The sequence below is a fragment of the Centrocercus urophasianus genome, unplaced genomic scaffold (assembly GCF_019232065.1).
Source record: "Centrocercus urophasianus isolate 14NV4802_14NV808 unplaced genomic scaffold, USGS_Curo_1.0 seq_12, whole genome shotgun sequence".
Lineage (NCBI taxonomy): Eukaryota > Metazoa > Chordata > Aves > Galliformes > Phasianidae > Centrocercus > Centrocercus urophasianus.
Window position 1 is genome coordinate 4687064 of NW_024884364.1, and position 18435 is coordinate 4705498.

At 39.8% G+C, this 18435-nt stretch overlaps 1 protein-coding gene across 1 annotated transcript in view; it reads right to left on the bottom strand.

Annotated features, from left to right (window-relative positions):
* SLC22A15 (solute carrier family 22 member 15) overlaps positions 1-18204 on the bottom strand; it is a 27487-nt gene extending 9283 nt beyond the window's left edge. The window contains exons 1-10 of the mRNA XM_042809623.1: positions 18121-18204; positions 16515-16727; positions 13357-13489; positions 12192-12356; positions 11383-11512; positions 9497-9712; positions 8381-8521; positions 7560-7645; positions 7045-7165; positions 6027-6099 (exon numbers count right to left, since the gene is read on the bottom strand). Coding sequence (XP_042665557.1) covers positions 6027-6099; positions 7045-7165; positions 7560-7645; positions 8381-8521; positions 9497-9712; positions 11383-11512; positions 12192-12356; positions 13357-13489; positions 16515-16727; positions 18121-18204 — 1362 coding nt within the window. The remainder of the gene's footprint in view (positions 1-6026; positions 6100-7044; positions 7166-7559; positions 7646-8380; positions 8522-9496; positions 9713-11382; positions 11513-12191; positions 12357-13356; positions 13490-16514; positions 16728-18120) is intronic.
* Between the last annotated feature and the right edge of the window lie 231 nt (positions 18205-18435).

Genomic DNA, 18435 nt, shown 5'->3' on the forward strand with positions numbered 1-18435 from the left:
AAAAAGGAAAAAGGAAAAAGGAAAAAGGAAAAAGGAAAAAGGAAAAAGCTAATAGTATCCTGGATTGTGAAAGGTGAACCTCACCCTCTACTCAGCACTGGTGAGGCCATACCTGGAGTTCTGTATCCAATTCTGGGCTGTCCAGTACAAGAGAGAATCCAACAAAGAGACATAAAGGTGATAATGGGACTGGAGCATCTCACATACAAGAGAAGGCTGAAACAGCTGAATCTATTTAGGTTATACAAGGTACAGGAGGATTTTATCAACACACGAGAGCTACTCCAAAAGTAATATCTCCTATTTTATTATGCTGGCCCATAACATCAGAATCACAGAATGGCCAGGGTTGGAACGGACCTTTGGAACGGCTGGATCATGAACCTCCAACCTCCCTGCCACAGGCAGGGCCACCAACCTCCCCATTTAATACCAGACCAGGCTGCCCAGGGCTCCATCCAACCTGGCCTTGAACACCTCTTGGAATGGTGCATCCACAACCTCTCTGGGCAGCCTGTTCCAGCACCTCACCACTCTCTCTGTAAAGAACTTCCCCCTGACATCCAACCTAAATCTCCCCTCCCTCAACTTAAAACCATTTCCCCTTGTCCTGCTGCTATCTACCCTTTCAAAGAGTTGATTCCCCTGCTGTTTGTAGGCTCCCTTTATGTACTGAAAGGCTGCAATGAGGTCACCCTGCAGCCTTCTTTTCTCCAGGCTGAACAAGTCCAGCTCCCTCAGCCTGTCCTCATAGGGGAGGTGCTCCAGTCCCCTGATCATCTTTGTGGCTCGCCTCTGGACCCTCTCCAACAGCTGTCTTTTTTGTACTGGGGGTTCCAGACCTGGACACAGTACTCCAGGTGGGGCCTCACAAGAGCAGAGAAGCAGACGTTGATTGTATAGCAATAGAAGTTGAACCTTCCTGCCACTATTCTGTTACATTTCCTTGCTGTTGACAACAGATGGGCAGTCTGACCAAGTGGCATCTGACATGAAAGTGCAGATGAAGCAAAGGAGTGTCATTGAATTCTTCCATGCAGGAAAAAAAGGCACCCACTGACATTCATCAACAGTTGATGAACATTTATGGAGATCAAACAGAAAGAAGTGAGCACAGTGAGGCAGTGGGTGTTGCATTTCAGCAGTGGCAACAGCAACATGAAAGACGAACCACGTTCTGGATGGTCATACACAGCTGTCACAACACAAAAATGAAGAGAATCTCAATTGGCTCATCTGCACGAGCTGGCAGATTACAACCAGAGATCAGCATACAGAGCTGAATACCAGTGTGCTGGAAACAACAGCGGCAACACTGGAATATTGCAAAGTTTGTGTCTGGTTGATCCCACAAATGCTCACACAAGAACAGAATGAACACCAGATGCAAGTTTGTCAGGACCTACTGAACAAATATGAGGTTGAAAGCGCTTGATTCCTGGATTGCATCTTAACTGGTGACAAGATGTGGTGTCATCACTATGAGCCAGAATCAAAACGGGAATCAGTGGTGTGGCGATGTGCAAATTTCCCCATTGAAGACGTAGTTCAAGCCCTTAGTGGGTAAAGTGATGCACACTGTCTTTCAGAATAATAAAAAAAGATGATTCTCCAGGATCTCCTGGAACCTGGACAAAACATCAGCTCTGATCGGTACGTTGCAATGCTGACTAAATTGAAGGCTCAGACTTCCAGAGTCATGGCAGAGAAGACAGCCTTTCTCTTGCAACACAAAAACACCAGGCCCCATAACATTTTGATGGCCATGGAACACATTGCCAATCCTGGCTGTACTGTCCTATCACACCCACCGTATAGTCCAGATTTGGCACCTTCTGACTCCATCTATTTGGGCCAATGAAAGATGGACAACATTTTCCTAGCACTGACACAGCAGCTGTGAAATAGTAGGCCACTTCTGCCGGTGCAGATTTTTCAGAAACACGGTGTTCAGGCTCTTGTTCATCGCTGGCAAAAATGCACAGCTAATGGTGGTGACTATGTTAAAAATCGTGTTTTGTAGCTGAGAATGTACTCTATTTAATAGTGTGATTGTGCTCTTTGTATCTGTTGTTGTTTTCATGGAAATAAATCGGAGGCATTACTTTCAGATTGGCATATAAATACATGAAGGGAAGGTGCAAAAGGGATGGAACCAGGCTGTGTCCAGTTGTGCCAACTGACACAGCAAGACAAATGGGTAAAAATCAGAAACACAGGAGGTACCCTCTGAGCACTGGGAAATACTTTTACTATGAGCACAACCAACCACGAGCACAGGTTGACCAGAGAGGGGATGAAATCTCCAACCTCAGAGATAATCCAAAGCTGTCCAGACACAATCCTAGACAAGTGGCTCTTGTTGACCCTGCTTGAGCCAAGGGCTAGGAGGTGGAACAGATGGACCAGACAGCCTCCAAAGATCCCTTCAACCTTAACCATTCTGTGCTTTACCTTTACTGTAAAAATTACCAAATTCATTCTCTCTTAGCAGTATTGTCAATTGTATCTGTTGTGACTTAAACCCAGCAAGGAGCTAAGCACCACACCTGCTTGTTCACTCTCTTCAGGTGGGATGGGAAGACAATCAGAATAGTAAAATCATGAGAACACATGTTCAGCCGTGTCCAGGAAAGCAGAGGTTAACACACACGCAGTAGTTTCTGGGGAAGACACATGCCATCAGTCCAAAAGACCCTTCACCTTCCTTCTCCTACAGCTTCTATTGCTGGGTATCACGTCATACAGTATGGAATATCCCTTTGGGCCATTTGGGCCAGCTGTTCTGACTCTGTCCCCTCCCAGTTCTTTGTGCACTCCAAGTCCCATTGCTGGCAGGGCAGCATGAAAAGCTGAAAGTCCTTGACTATGCAAGCAGTGCTTGGTAACAAGTAAAAGATCAGTGTTAACATCACCATTTTCATCTAGAATCCAAAATACAGAATCAACAGAAGCCTGTATGAATAAAATCCGGACAAAACCATGACAGCTTCTAGCAGTACTATCAAAGCCATATAGATTTTGAACTGGACTTTAAAAGAAATGCCAGCTGAACTTGTACTCAATTCTTGCCCATAATACATTCCTTTAGATGAAATGTTACATCGTTTTGTAGTAGAGAGATATATCACACAAAGACACGCTGACTGGAAGAAATCTCTAGGTGTCATCTAGCCCAACCACCAACTCAAAGCAGGGTCTAGTGTTGGCTGTAACCATGTCAACCATAGCATTGTGTAGCCATTGAAAACTCCAAGGATGGAGATTTCTCCCATCCGAGAGAACCACTCCAGGGCTATATTAAGCCTCTCAGAGAGGAAAAGGAAGTTTTCTATGCATCTTATTTGTAACCCTCAAATTGCAACCTGTGGCCACTAACCCTTATAACACAACTCTTTCAGCTTTCACCTGAAACTATATGTTCTAGGTCCCTCATCATCTGTTGCCATGTTCTGGACCCTCTCCAGATTTTTTCCATATCTTTCTAGAACTGAGAGACCATAAATTTGATCTGCAGATCATGCACTGACATAGGCCTGATACAGCTCAGTGTGACATTTGCCTTTTTTCAGTGAGGACACTGCTAGCTGTCGTTTAACTTGCCATACAATTGCAACCCCTGGGTCTTTTCCAGCAAAGCTGCTACTCAGTTGATCAGCCTATACAAGCCCTGTGATTAGCCCAAACCAGAAAGAGAATTTTACACTTCTTGCTGACCTTCATGGGGTTTCTGTTGGCCCAAAAGGTCCCCCTGGATTTAAGCTTTATCATTTGTTGTGTTAAATGCTCCTTTGCATTTAGAACAAATATGAGGAGGATGGTCCATGGAACATTCAAATCCATCCAATATTCCTTCAAACAAAAATGCTGTGGGACAGTGCCAAAATGCTTTCTCTCTTCTCCTCCATTTCTTCATCCACATTATGTTCTGTGATGGAATGGCTGACTACCAAACTGTCAGAGAATTAACTTTCCCTAGTAAATTCATGCTAACTGTTCCCAATTACCTTCTCGGCCTTAACATGCTTGGAAATAAACTCTGTGAGGCCATATCCTTGATCTTCCCAGGGGCTGAGTTAGAGCTGATCAGCAGGAAATTACCTGGATTCACTTTCTGATCCATCTTAAAGACACGCACAGTATTTAGCATCAGTATTAGCATTCTTCCCCCTAGTAATCAGTGACCTCCATCTACTACAATGAGTTTTCAGACAGACACTTGGCTCACTAGCATAGCCAGCTCTTTCACCACCACTTAGTAATTCCTATCCCATGGACTGGAAAGCTTTGAGCTTCTCTCAGGGTTCATGAACCTACTGCTCCTCCACTGCTGCCTGGCCATCTGCTTCCTAAACTGTGCTGATATGCACAGAGGCTTGGGGTCAGGCTTTGCCTGTGTAGACTAAAGCAAGTGTTAAGTACTTCATCTTATTCCATCTCATCCACCAATAGGCTATCTCTTCCATTCAACAATGAGCTAAACACTATATGTCCTTTGACTGACAGAATCTGTATTTATGCTCCTTGCTAGGTTTGAGTTTCAACTGAGCTTTCGCCTTTCTGCCATCACCCTGACAACCCAATGATGCTGGCAGATCACCTTTTAATTCTGTTCCTCTTTATACATTTTGTTAAAAGTAGAACTATACTTCATGCAGCTTTGTGCAAAAATAGGAATCATCTTCAATATAGCTCAAAAATGTATATATTCACTTTCAGAAGAATGCTTATCTAAAAAAAAAAAATACAGGAGTATAGCACGGTTTCAAAAACTCATTTTCTATAGTGAAAAAGCAATTCTAAACTGAAAAAAAAAAAAAGAAACTCAAGAGAACTACGATGAAATACAAGAGAACATTTCATCTCTTAGCTCAACAATTAACTTTTCTCCATTGCAACTCTTTGTATATGATTCACAGAGAAGAGCTATTGGAAAATACATTCAAGTAGTTTAAGAAATTCTGATGAAAACCTTAATTCTTCCCACAAATCAATGCTCATTTATTCTTTAAAAAAAGCTATTTTGACTTTCCTTGGACCCTTTCAAAACATGATGATTAAATATTTGTCTCTTTCAGTGCCAAATGTCCATGGCATACAACATAATGGATTCCCCCCACTGCTACATAAAAGCAGTCCATTAAATCTACCTGGGAGATCTGTACCAGCTTTGGCTTTGCCCCCTATTGCCCTGAAGACACTCCCACCTACTTTATGTTTCATTCTATGAAAAAAAAAAAAGTCCAGTGTGCTCATCTATCCTCCTACCAGCCTTCTGCATGCCATAGTAAGATGGCAGATGGCAAAGAGAAAAGTTATTCCATATGAAATCCGTGTCATATTAAAGAAATACTCACTAGACCTCACCAAGCAGTTTGTATCAGTAAAGAACCCTGAACTCTATTTTACATACAAGCACACAGTGCCTATAAACATAAGGGAACAGTACCATCTTCATATTTGTTTCTTGAGAATTTCTCTTTGCTTTGACAGGCTGCTGTAAGATCTGTTCTCAGAAGCTTAAAGTATCTCAGGTCTGCACTTACTGAAATATAAACCATTTACTGACTATTATGATGTACGGATTCAGTGAAGCACAGCAACAGTAAAATGAGTCTCCACTCAAAAATATGAGCTCCTGAGAAGAGCAGTGAGTTCTTATGCTTTATCACCTTGATGCAGTAAATCTTTTAAATACATTTTTAGTTATTGCTGGCTTATGGTCTAAATTTGGGAACAATTTGTTGTTTCGGGTTTTTTTTTTTTTGCTTTCAAATGACAATACTGCTGAAATTCAGGGGCTGGATTTCAAAATCCTGAAGTATCTTCTGAGCTAAACACTGGGATTTTCTGTCTAATTACAGATTATATCATAATGCCTTTAACCTATCATAACACTGCCAAGACACCTAATCTACAGATTATTTTCTATACACAGTTTACCCAAATATTTCCACTTCTGCAAGCTTCTGAACCATCGGAACCGCAGAACAAAAATGTACTTAAAATAGCAAGTTCAGACAAACCAGTGAAGGGACAAAAGGAGCAATGATTCCACCAACACGGGAAAACATGGAGCAGGCACCCATTCCAACATTCCTAAGAAGAAACAAAAAAATCGTTAATTAGTCACATTTGCACATGAAAAACTAAAATTTTAAAAGTACAAGATGGAAGTGCAGGAAAGGGTTTTTAAAAAAGACAACAAAAAAGTTTCACTCATGATTCTGGCCATACCAACTGGCAACAAAAAGTGAAATCTAAACGAAAACACCTGAAAAAAGGAATGAAATCATATGCTTTGTATTCTGAGAAAAGCACAAATCCACTGCACGTTCAGAATTCTAACATATGCATACATTTAAGATGACAAAAATAAAAAAAAAGGTGTGATTTCAGTCATTGCATCTTATCTCTTCCTGAAACTCTGGCTAGATTCCTTTATCCATATCAGCAGATTCACCCAACAGAGGAGAACAGCTTTACAGGATAGTTTCAATGATGTCTAGCCACTAACAGTGATAGCTGGCAAACAAATACATGTATTAAAAATTGCACCTGTATAATAGATGCCTTTATCTACTCATTCACCACAAGCACAGGGAACTTCTGCCTTCAAAGCACCAAATTGCTTTCACAAAGCTTACTGACTGGTTGCATCTTTAACATTGCTTGTTGAGGAAGCACAAATTTCAACAGAATTGCCTGGTTTATAAAGCACTGAGGAACCCACAGATGTTGTTGGTCAGCAATACTACTGTTATCCTCATTAGTGGAGAGAAGGCTGTGAGAACACTAAGCACCCAAAAGGTCTGTTTTATTATTATGGAGAATACAGTTACTCTGAAGAGAACACTGCACATTTGAGGGAGATGGAGGTGAGGATAAGAGAAAAGAAAGTTCAATACATACAAGACCATACAGGTAATCATTGTATGTTAAGTGAAAATCTCAAATGAAATGTAATTATTAGAAAAAGAGAAGTAAAAGGTGATCAGGGAAAAGAACCAGAAAAATGAAAATCTTAAAATTAACTTGCATTACCTGATCACTGTGGGATAAAGTTCTGACGTGTAGATGTAGACAATGTTAAATGCAGCACTGATTGTCAGTTTTCCCAGCAAAGAAAGTGAGCGACTGTTCACCACTGCAAAAACTCCAGTATCTGATAGAGAAAATGTGTCACTTAGGCTCTTTTGGCACAGCCTTTCACTTGGAGAGATACCTACGAGTTGCATGTGTATTTATACTGACAGCTCATTTGGATAATGGAGATATCCCAAAAAACATCATTTCTTGGAATTACTTCAGAAACACTGGAAAGGAGTGACTGTTGTGATTAAAGTGGAAGTGTAGGACAGAATCCAAAGACGAGTTCAAACCCACATTTTTTCCAACAAGATTTTCTTAAGATCCTAGGGAAATTGCTACTTATGGCTTAGCTTCTGTGGCTTTTAAGTACAAGCCTACTGCACTGACAAGCAAAAATTCTTAGGCTTTTGGGGAAGGAGTTTTGCAACTTCTTACTAAGTATTCCAGAAACAAAAGGAAACATTTACCTTTCTTTTTAGGAAGAAACATGACAATAAGACAAGCCAATCCTCCCAGGAACAGAAACGCGCTCAGTGTTCTCTTTCGACCAAACCTGGTGTCCAAAAAAGGATAACCAATGAAGCTTCTACATTCACCTTGTCTCTATTTGCAGAAATATCAAATGCCATCTCCACAAACACCCCCTCTCCCACTGCTTTAAAAATTTTCTGCTGCTCTCAACAAAATGAGCACTGAGAAGTCTTCATGCTGCAGCTCACAATCTCAAGGATTTTTATTTCCTTCCCACTGTGTGCATGTATGTAAAGCTTCTCAAGAGACATTTAGAAAAGAGACTGGAAAGTGAATTACACACACAAAAAAAAAAAGTAAGACAATGTCTGGAGTACAACAGCTCAGGAAAGGGCTAAGAGTCTGCTCTTACACTTGTGCAGCAGCTGTAAAATTACATCACACAACAGTTTCAGCTGCTGAATTTAGTTGTAGCATCTTTGACCTAACAAAATGGGAGTTACAAGACAGGTGGGAATCATGCCATCTTGTGTCAGGATAGAGTCAGCACAGCTAATTCTACTGACAATCATCTTTATCTTTGAGCCATACAAGAATGAGTCACTGAGCAACAACTTAAACCTTATTAGAGGTGAAGATCCACCAGCAGCACTTTCAAATAAAAAATCATTTCTCAAGAGAATATAATGAACTGGAAATAGCAAAGCAGAAAATTCCATACAGTGTCTGTGGGCTAGGAGATACAATTTGAAAGAAACTTGTATTTTATATAAAAAAAAAGAAAATGCTAAACACATTAATAGAATTTCATACTTACCATTTTTGGTTAATCAAGTAAATACAGATTGGGTATGCTGGGATTTCTATCAACCCTGATAGGGCTAAATTGGCATAAATGTTTCCACCTAAATCACCCACATTAAGGGTAAGACCGTAATAAACCAAGCTGCACACAAACCTGTAAAAGATAGGGGGAAAAAAAAAGTAAAATCAGAGTTGGAACTTTGTCAGCCATATCAAAGCACTCATCTGGTACAGTGTAGTATCAATTATATATAGTGTTTTAGATAGCAGGCCTTTTTCTACCTTCCTCTAATTTCTACATCCTGGTCCAGTTCTATCCATTTCCAGATTCTGATTTTCATTTTTCTTTTGTGACCCTGAATGAATTCTCTACAGAGAAAAAAGGAACACGTTGCCAATTCATTCTGCAGTAAATCAACAAGGCAATCTCCTAATTCTCATTTACAGAACAGAAAATTGACTGTTCTGCACTAAATATTTGGAAAAGCCACAGAAGTATAGACTTATGCTGACAGCTGAAAAAAAAAAAAAAAGTCATTTGTTTTTTTCTTAATACCTCTTCCCAAAAACGTGCATTATAAAAGCATCTGGATGAACAGAACAAACCAAAACAAGTACTTTTGGATAACTACATTTCTGCTAGTGACTAAAAGTAGTGTCATAGGTTCCTGCTCCATACTACAGCAACTGCTAGCACTGGCAACCTCAGGTAGCACTTTCTTTTAGGAAATACACATTAGATAAGGTAGGCCACCAACCTACTAACAGGCTCCTAATACACAAAACACAAGAAATAATCCAAATGATTGAAAGTATGGATGCATAGCATGGAACCAAAGAGGATGACAGCATGACTAATCCCAGCAGCCTTTGAGGGCCAGGAAGGAATATCCAGCTCTCAACAGCTCTACGCCTCGAAAAGCACAAGTGAAACGCAAAGACAAAATATCTCAGAACTAAATTGTAAAAATGGCTTAACTTTAGAAATATACTGAGGAAATACTACAATAGGGACCCCTAAAAATAAAGGTTGAGACAATGTACAACATGCACGATTAGCCGATTCTCACAGCACATTCCCTCTAAGAATCAAAGCAATACAGCTGGGCCTACAGAGTATTTCAAGTACCAGGTGAACATCATGATTAAGGTGCGTCCCAAGAGAACCCTGTATCGGAAGAGGTCCAAGAAACTGCCAGCTTCTCTGGGGCTCCTCTCAGCAGGGAGTTTTAATGAAAAAGTGTGCTTCTGCTTGCGGTTCTTCTTTGCAATGAGGTAGAGGGCATCTTCTGCTTCACTCAGCCTGCCTTGTGAATATAGCCAGCGGGGGGACTCTGGAATAAACCTGTAACACACATTTCTTTTATTTATATATAGAAATTATATATATTGCAGAGACACCTTGAGGGCTTTTCTATTCTACAGTGCTGGGCTTGCCTATGGAAATAAGGCTGAAATATGTTTCAGTATAAGATAATTTCTCAAACAACCCTTCAGGTATACAACACATTTACTGAAACAAAGTACGTTGGAAATAAAGGGAAAATAATTCGTATGCAATTTAGGTAACAAAAAATTGTGTGTACATGTATACACACATACATACACACAACAGTATAAATTACAATATCATTAGGATTCTTCCTAGTGGAATTCAGAATCAAAGACGCTCCACGTTATTAAAAGTAAAATGTTTTACAATGTTTACTAGCTGTCTTCTGTTCCTCACGTTCCAACATTTTCCCTCTTTATAATTAATAATAATTATAATAATCATTCTTCTAATTCTCTCTTGTAGATAGCAAGGCTGTACAAAAATAATCATGCACTTGCACTTCACATACAGCATCCACTCAATAGGTCTGTAACTCCAATACATCCTACAAAAGAATTTATTCTCAGATTCCCAGAACTAATTCTTCTGTGCCAACTTCTGCACAGTCTTAAAAAGGATCTGGCAAAAGGCTGAAGTGACATTTTTTCCTGGAGCAAGTGTTTCTGTGCTTTTAAGAAGAATTCAGAAAATAGTATGTTTCCTTCCCCATAATAAAAAAAAAATCTGGTAACTTTTCATATAAATAGTCATTTTTAAGTAACGTAGGTGGGAGGCAGTGTGAAACCTGGGAATGAAAAATTCTTATTTACAGTAAAATGGGCCTCTGAGCACAGCTCTTAAGTCCCAAGCATAAAGAAAATTGAACAGGTTATCTGAACATTAAAATAAATAGTAAAAAGCCCTAAATATCACCTTATGAAGGTTTTGAAACATCAGAAATGTCAAATATGCCTTTCACCTCATAAACAGCCTTTAACATGCTGCTTTCTTTGAAAGGCTGTTTTGACTTTAGCAAGAGAGTAGTTACCAAAGTTAAACAGATATTGGAAGGAAAAAGCCTTAAATTGGAACTGCAGCTAAACTTAATTTCTTATCAGTTGCTGATATGAAGAAAGATATGACAGAGGAAGAAAACACTGCACCACTGCACCTCATACCTTTCAGTGCTGAACGTCACAAAGATCCTAGCTACTTTACTTTAAAGAAGCCTTTTTCCAATTCTTTCCTAATCAGATTTTTTGAAAAAAAATCAAAGGAAGCTGCCCATTTGCACGTCACCTTTAAGAATGTGCAAACAATTTTGAGGCAGTTCTTTCGACGTAAGCAGAATTAGAAGAGAAATAAGTTATCACATAAGCACATTTCTGTATCTTTTATGACCTGTTACACAGTATCTTGCAGCATACCAGAGGACACTTTGAAGAATCTAACACATAACAGTGAAGGAGTAGGATGTATACCACCTCAAGACTAGTCCAATTTACAGTACTAACACATATACAATGAAGCATGCACTTGCATTTTCAGATATTGCAGCATATAGTAACACAAGGTGGCCAAAGCTCAGAAAAATATCTTAGTTACAGCACTTCATACCAGCCTAGAGAAGCTCCTTGACCTAATTGTATTTTCTCTCATTACTGATATCTTCCTCGAAGTTCAGTAGTTCAACTACTTACAGAGAGAGAAGAAAGACTACTGTTCCTTCCAGGTTAACCACAACAGCCAGAGTCCTCCAGGAGCGAATGAAGTACCCTAACAAAGCATACTGGGCAATTCCCACAGCAAAGAACAAGCCACCAATAGATCCTGACACACAATAAAAAAAAAAAAAAAAAGAACAAAAACACCATTATCACTCTATTAAAGAACACTGTTAAATCCTAACACATGGAAATACAGAAAATAATTCTTCATTAAGAACATTTCACTCAGTAGCACAGACAAACACAAAGCTATTTATCCAAAGAGAATTCCATCCTTCACCCACACAGCACAGATGCATTGCACCTAATTACAAACATCAAAACAAGTCCAAAAAGCATCTTCCTACATTCTCTCACCTAAAGCCCTGTATAGAATTAAAGTGTAAATATGTTCCAGTTTACCATGCATAAAAAGTAGTACAAACAACTGTGTGGTGCTTAACCACCTGCTGGATTAAACCACAACACACAGTCTCAATTCCAGTGGATAGAGCTCAGCTAGCATAAACAGTGGATAAGTTTTAAGCTGCTTAACACCCACAGGGGATTTGTTTCAACTTGAGTACCTTAGTCAGCTTGGGTGATGTAGAAACCTGAATGGCCAAGTTACCTACTGTGCTTGCCTAAAATACACATTAAATAAAGCAGGACTCAAAGATTGTGGTTACACAGAAAGCAAAGTTAACTTTGTAAATGCTTATTAGCTTTGGTGTGTCTCGTGCAGTATGTGCAACTGAAATCCATAAGTTCTGACAATAAAGACACCAACACTCAACTTTTACCTGCTAATGCCCAGTAGGCAGTACCCACACACTCATTCAGTAGAACAAAGGCCACCAGTGACATCCCACCATTCATCACCCCTACCAAGAATCGAGACACGGCAAAGAATTCATATGAGGGTGAGAATCCATTTGCAATGGCAAACAAGATGTCAAGGGCAAAACCTGGAAGTAAGAGGCAAAAGGTTGAACTTCAGGAAAAGGTAGTAAAATAGAAGTGCTTATCAATGTCTTTATTTGACATTCACTTGATGCCTTAAGCAATCAAATTCAACAGCTATAAAACATGGCTACATTTCACAGGTATGGGTAGAAATACAAGAACCCAAAGTCAATACCATAAAAGGAAGAACACAAGGAGTGATTGCTGATACCTGATTTGCAGTACTAAACCCCCAAATTCAATTCATGGAAGACAATTTTTCAAATATTTAAAATTACTTCCTGGATCCTGTTAAGATGGTTTCATGTTTATGTTCATACAGAAACCCCAGGCTAAGCATATGATCAAATATCTCCCCTCATTTCTGGAAAGTACTCCATATAGATTAGAGAACCTTTATCAGGGGATAGTACATGGGAACTTTGCACTGCATGGCAGATTCATTTTTAATCAGCTTTGAATAAATGAGATTGTTTCTTTGAAGGAAAAAAAGTGCACTTGTTTTGGTTCTACATGCTTATCCATCTACAAAAAAAAACCAAAAACAAACATACACAAAACACAAAGTTCCAAATGCGTGATTTAGGGAGAGTAAAAACAACAAAAAAAAAACTTTGTGAATTTTAAAGTGACAATCCCAAATACAAAAAAAAAAATAATTCATGCAGCCAAAAGAAAAAAAAAATTTACAGAAGGTTATACGTATAAGAACGTTGCTAATGAATTATTAGGAATATTAATCACTTCTGAGCATGACAACCATTGCTTGTGCTTGTTTTTTAGCAAATGTAGTACAATTCCTAAATTCAGAACATCTCCTTAGTACTCAGGTACTGATTGAATAGTACAATATTAATTTCTTGTCCCCAGAAATACACTGGAAAGACAAATCTGTACTAAGTTGCCAGAAGAACTGGGCTCTTGCAACTCATTTTTCAGAGATTCAACATCTCCACTTCATTCATTTTGATTGTTTACCTGGAAAAAGATCATTACTGTTACCTGTGAGATAGATTTTCTTCCTTCCAAAGCGATCTGAGAGCTGGCCAAAGGAGATTGCTCCAACAAACACACCACTGAAGTAGAAAGAACTGGCAGCACTGACTTTGTATGATGTGTTGCCAATTAAAAACCACTGGATGGAGACAAAAAAGGAGAATTCAACAGAGTCAAAGTGGTTCACCAACAGTTGGAGGGGGGTGAAACATACTTTCAGGAAGATAAAACTGCTTAAATCTCCTAAGCATTCCAGTCGGTCTGTCATCACACAGGCACTGAAACAAGTGCTTTCTTCCAGATTCTCTGGAGACATAGTAACCAATTGCACAGCTCCCCAGATCAAGTACAGTCTTTGATTCTGAACTCAAGAATAGATACCTCATGGGATATTGTAATTTTGCAGCCTTTGTCCCCTCTCTTACTTTTCTTGCCTTTTCTCACATCAAAACTACGAGCTTAAATATATTCAGTCCTACCTCTTGGCATTTATCACTGCAGGGTGTAGGAATACTACACGAAATTAAGCATTGTGATTCGTGTCCAGAAATATTTCTCTCCTCCTTAGGAACAGTTTTGTCAATGTGAAACACTCTGGCAGCTTTTGACAAGTTTTCTGGTATTGCTCATGCTTCTATTTATTTTTACAGTCCTCTTTGTGCAACTCCCAATTCTTCTCTATTCCAAACACACACCTGATCTTCAGATGTTCTTACAGACCTAATGTTGCCTCATAGATCAGCCTGGCAGAGAGAATTCTTTCGCCCACAACACTACACAGTTAAATTATATCATGTTCTCACTGTTCAAAATTTATTTCCTTTTTTATTCTAAAAGCTTATATGGCGTTCTTTTTCTTTTTCTGCTTCTCTTTTGTCTTGAAATAATGTTTTCTTTCAGTGATACCAGTTTTTTCTTCCTGGGCAGGTAAGCTGGTGATTATGTCATTATCCCTGTAATAACAATCTAATCCTCTCTTCATAATCTCTTCCCCTACCAAAACCCTATTAGATATCCACTCTAGCCAGGCTTATATTATTTCACATCTCAGCTACGAACTACCTTGCCATGGAAAGAGAACCGTGCAATTAAGTCTTACCAAGATTACAGGGCTAACAAAATATAATCACACAGAAGCTCCAGGAAAATAACTTGCTTACTCTCAAGTACAGGCTTCATCAAATCGTCACTTAAATGGTGAAGCTTTTACTGACATGCTCAGCAGTAGGGTGTCAGGACTCTGACAAAATTATCTTCTGAAACTAACCAGGAGACCTCAGATCAGCTTGTCTAGATTTAGAAAAATAATTCACAATAAAGTATATCTCTATAATAATAGCATATGATGAGATTACACTTCACTTGAAATAACATGGACAGTTGTTTTGTAAGAGCTACAAGAATTATTCCCCAATTTTGGTAGAAGTGTTGGAAAAAAAAAAGCCCACAACGTGATCTCAGTGATATTAGATTCTCTCTGAATCATTCAGAGATCAAAGCATAATTTGATTGTGGTGAAGTGAAATTTGTTCAGATGTGTTCTGCAGGTTAATCTCAATGACTAAGATGACCTTTAAAGGACTTGAGATTTCTCTTCTACAGAGAGGATATCACACATCTTTTGACATCAGATTTTTCATTGCAAGTTTGCAATAGTCACATAACTAGTAAATGATACAACAAGGTACACATTAAAAATATCCTCCTGAAATGTTGAAAAAAATTCTCTACATGCCAGTAGAAAGACTGCATTAGTGATCAAAAGCCCCAAAATAAGATCAAGTAGTTTTTGAAGAAATGCAGTGAGATCTTTATAATTAACCCCATTTTCAAGTGTATGATACATGGGGTTAAAGTTCCGAAGAAAGTTTATCTCAGGAAGCAACAGGATTTTTATATATGTGGGTCTTTACTGAAAAGTTCAGACTCTGCTTTGAAATTCTTTAACATACAAGATACCTTGGGATACATTTTTATGTTGTACTTTAAGTTCTGCACCCGCATTTTTTCACCTGTGCAGCTAAGATGCACAAGAATCTTCACAAAATTTATATCCAAAGGCACTGCTTGGCTTCAAAAAACGTCTGACTTGTCAAGATTAAGAGAATAAATAATTATTGGAAAACTGAAAACCAAAAAAGTGAAAAGCTCAGACAAAATTTAAAGAACTGACAATTGGCTTTAAGTTACGCTCAAAGAAGCCACTGTCCATTAGGATTTTAATTTCAATAGAGGCATAAGCACTCATTCTCTTTATTAGCAGAATAAGAAGCAGTACATGTTGTACACAATTGCTTGGTACTGTTCCAATACTGGCAGTTATTAATATGCTCATAACCAATAAATTTAAGTACTTTATGGAACTAACTCGAGCAGCATTAACACATTTGGACAATAGCCACAAATTATCAAGTAATGCTATGTTGTTGAACTCAGCTGTACAGAGCTAAATTCAGACCTTACTCAGATAGGGCTCTTGCACAGAAGAACAACATTAATAGATATTGTAGGCCTTAGCAACGGCAGGTGATGCACATAGCACAGCATGAAAGCTGGAATCATTCCTCTAGAGACAGTGACTGTACCATGAAAGAGGACACTGATAAAACATAGAGGCCACAGTGACAAAGCTGAAGATTGTTTTGGGATAAAACAGATGAGGTTGCCTCATACATCTTGCTCTCCATTGCCCGTGCCCTCCATGAAGTTGTAAAGAAACAGCAGAAGCTGCTTTCTCTCCAATTCCTTCACTTCTTCCTAATAACAGGATGGATTCACTGCACGCATCTGTCTTACCAAGGAAATTGCAGATGGCAGATAGAAAGAGCTTAAGGTATATACAAGATTTTAAACACGTTAGTACAATAACATGATGCTAACCCAATGGTGGAACCAGGCTATCTGATCCAATACCAACCTTCCACATGGAAAAGGTGGGCAGTTTTGATGCAGAACATTGGTTGAGATTTGCACTGCAAAGCAAGGCAGTTAACATAGGAATAGGTTACTTGTTCTCTACCTGGAAGAAGCACCCGCTTCATTTGCTACTCAAAACATGCATTAGTACAGGAGAAAGAATCAGCAGCACCATCAGCTTTCCTCCCCACTCTGTCAATGAGATTTACTGCTCACACACAGAGCGACAAAACCCATTTCAGACTTACCTCAGAGACTATTGATGTGAAGCTGCTGCTGAAGTGTACGTGCTTATGAACTTCGCTGCCATTGGCAGTAAGAAGCCATTCCCCAAAGGCTCTCTGCTCACTCGCTGACTGGTTGCTATGGCTCTGGTTAGCAAAGAGCAGTTCCAGATCCCAGTGGTATGGAGGAGTTGCCCCCACCAGTGCAATGAGGATGGCTTCAGTGGCCACATAGAGCTGGAAAGAGAAAGACATCAAAGATGCTAAACATACATGCAAGTAGTGCTTCCCTTACAGCTGGATCTATTCAGCATTTAAATAATCCTATTTTATATTTCCCTTCTGCCACTACAGCAGATTGTATCTTACATACAATCCCCACCTCTTCAACATCACAAAGCAGAGAACTAAAACTTCAGCAAAACAGTTCTTGCATTTCTGACTCGTGGAATATTTGAGAGAAAGGAAGTTCCCCTTCAGTCAGAAACCACCCCCAAATGTCACACACAGCAAGTACAGCACCTGCATACTTAAAGAGTTGTTAATCGAAGAATGGCTTGGAAGGGACCTCAAGGACCATCAAGTTCCAACCCCCCTGCCAAAGGCAGGGTTGCCAGCCCCTGGATCAAGTACTAGATCAGATTGCCCAGGGTCCCCATCCTCCAGAGATGGGACATCCACAACCTCTCTGGGAAGCCTGTTCTAGAACCTCACCTCTCTCAGTAGAAACCTTTCCCCTGACATCTAATATAAATCTTGCTTCGTTTAGTTTAAAATCATTCCCCCTTGTCACATCATTATCTACTCTCCATTTCCCTCACATTCGTAAACTCCCTTTAAATGTTGTGAGGAGACCTCATTTTGGCTTTCCAATCTTTTCCTTTCCAGGCTAAACAAGCCCAGTTCCTTCAGCCCTTTGATCACTTCTGTGGCCCTCCTCTGGGCCACAAAAAGCTTTCCAAAAGCTCCACATTTTTACTGTTAGCAGCCTCCTCCAGATGTGGTCTCAAAAAAATGGAGGTGGGGATAATCACCTCACCTGCCCTGCTGGCCACCCCTCTTCTGATGGAATTCAGGATGTCATTGGCCTTCCAAGCTGCAAGTACACACTGCTGGCTCATGTTAAGTTGGGCGTTAACCAGGACCCCTAAGCTCTTCTCAGTAGGACTACTCTCAAGGAGTTCTTCTCCCACTTCGTACGCACATCTGCGATTACCTCAACCGAAATGCAAAAGCTTGCACTCTGCTTTGTTGAACCTCGTTAGGTTCACGAGGGCTCACTTTTTGAGTTTATCAAGGTCCCTCTGGATGGCATCCCTTCCTTCTGCTGTATCAACCCCACTGCTCAGCTTGGTGTCATCAGCAAATTTACTGAGGGTGCACTCAGTCTGATCATCACTCATTACCAGCCTCTACCTGGACACAGAGCCATTGACCACAACCCATTGACTGTGATCTTCCAAGCAATTCCTTATCAGCTGAATAGTCCACCCTTCAAATCCACATCTTTCTAATTCAGAAATAAGGATGTGGTAGGGGACCACGTCAAAGGCCTTGCAGAAGTTCAGGTAGATGATATCAGTTGCCTTCCTTTGTCCACTGATGCCATCACTCCATCACAGAAAGCCACCAGATTGGTCAGACATGATCTTCCCTTGCTGAAGCCATTCTGGCTGTCGTGGATCACCCACTCATCCCTCATGTACCTTAACATATCGTCCAGGAGGATGCATTCCATGATCTTCCCAGACACAGAGGTGATGCTCACCAGTCTGTAGTTTCCTGGGTTTTTCTTCCTCCTTTCTTGAAAACAGGAGCTATGTTTCTCTTTTTCCAATCCCTGGGGACTTCACCTGACAGTCAAGATTTTTTCAAATATCATGGACAGTAGCGCAGCAATCACAGCAGCCAGCTTCCTTAGGACCCTGGGATACATACCATTCAG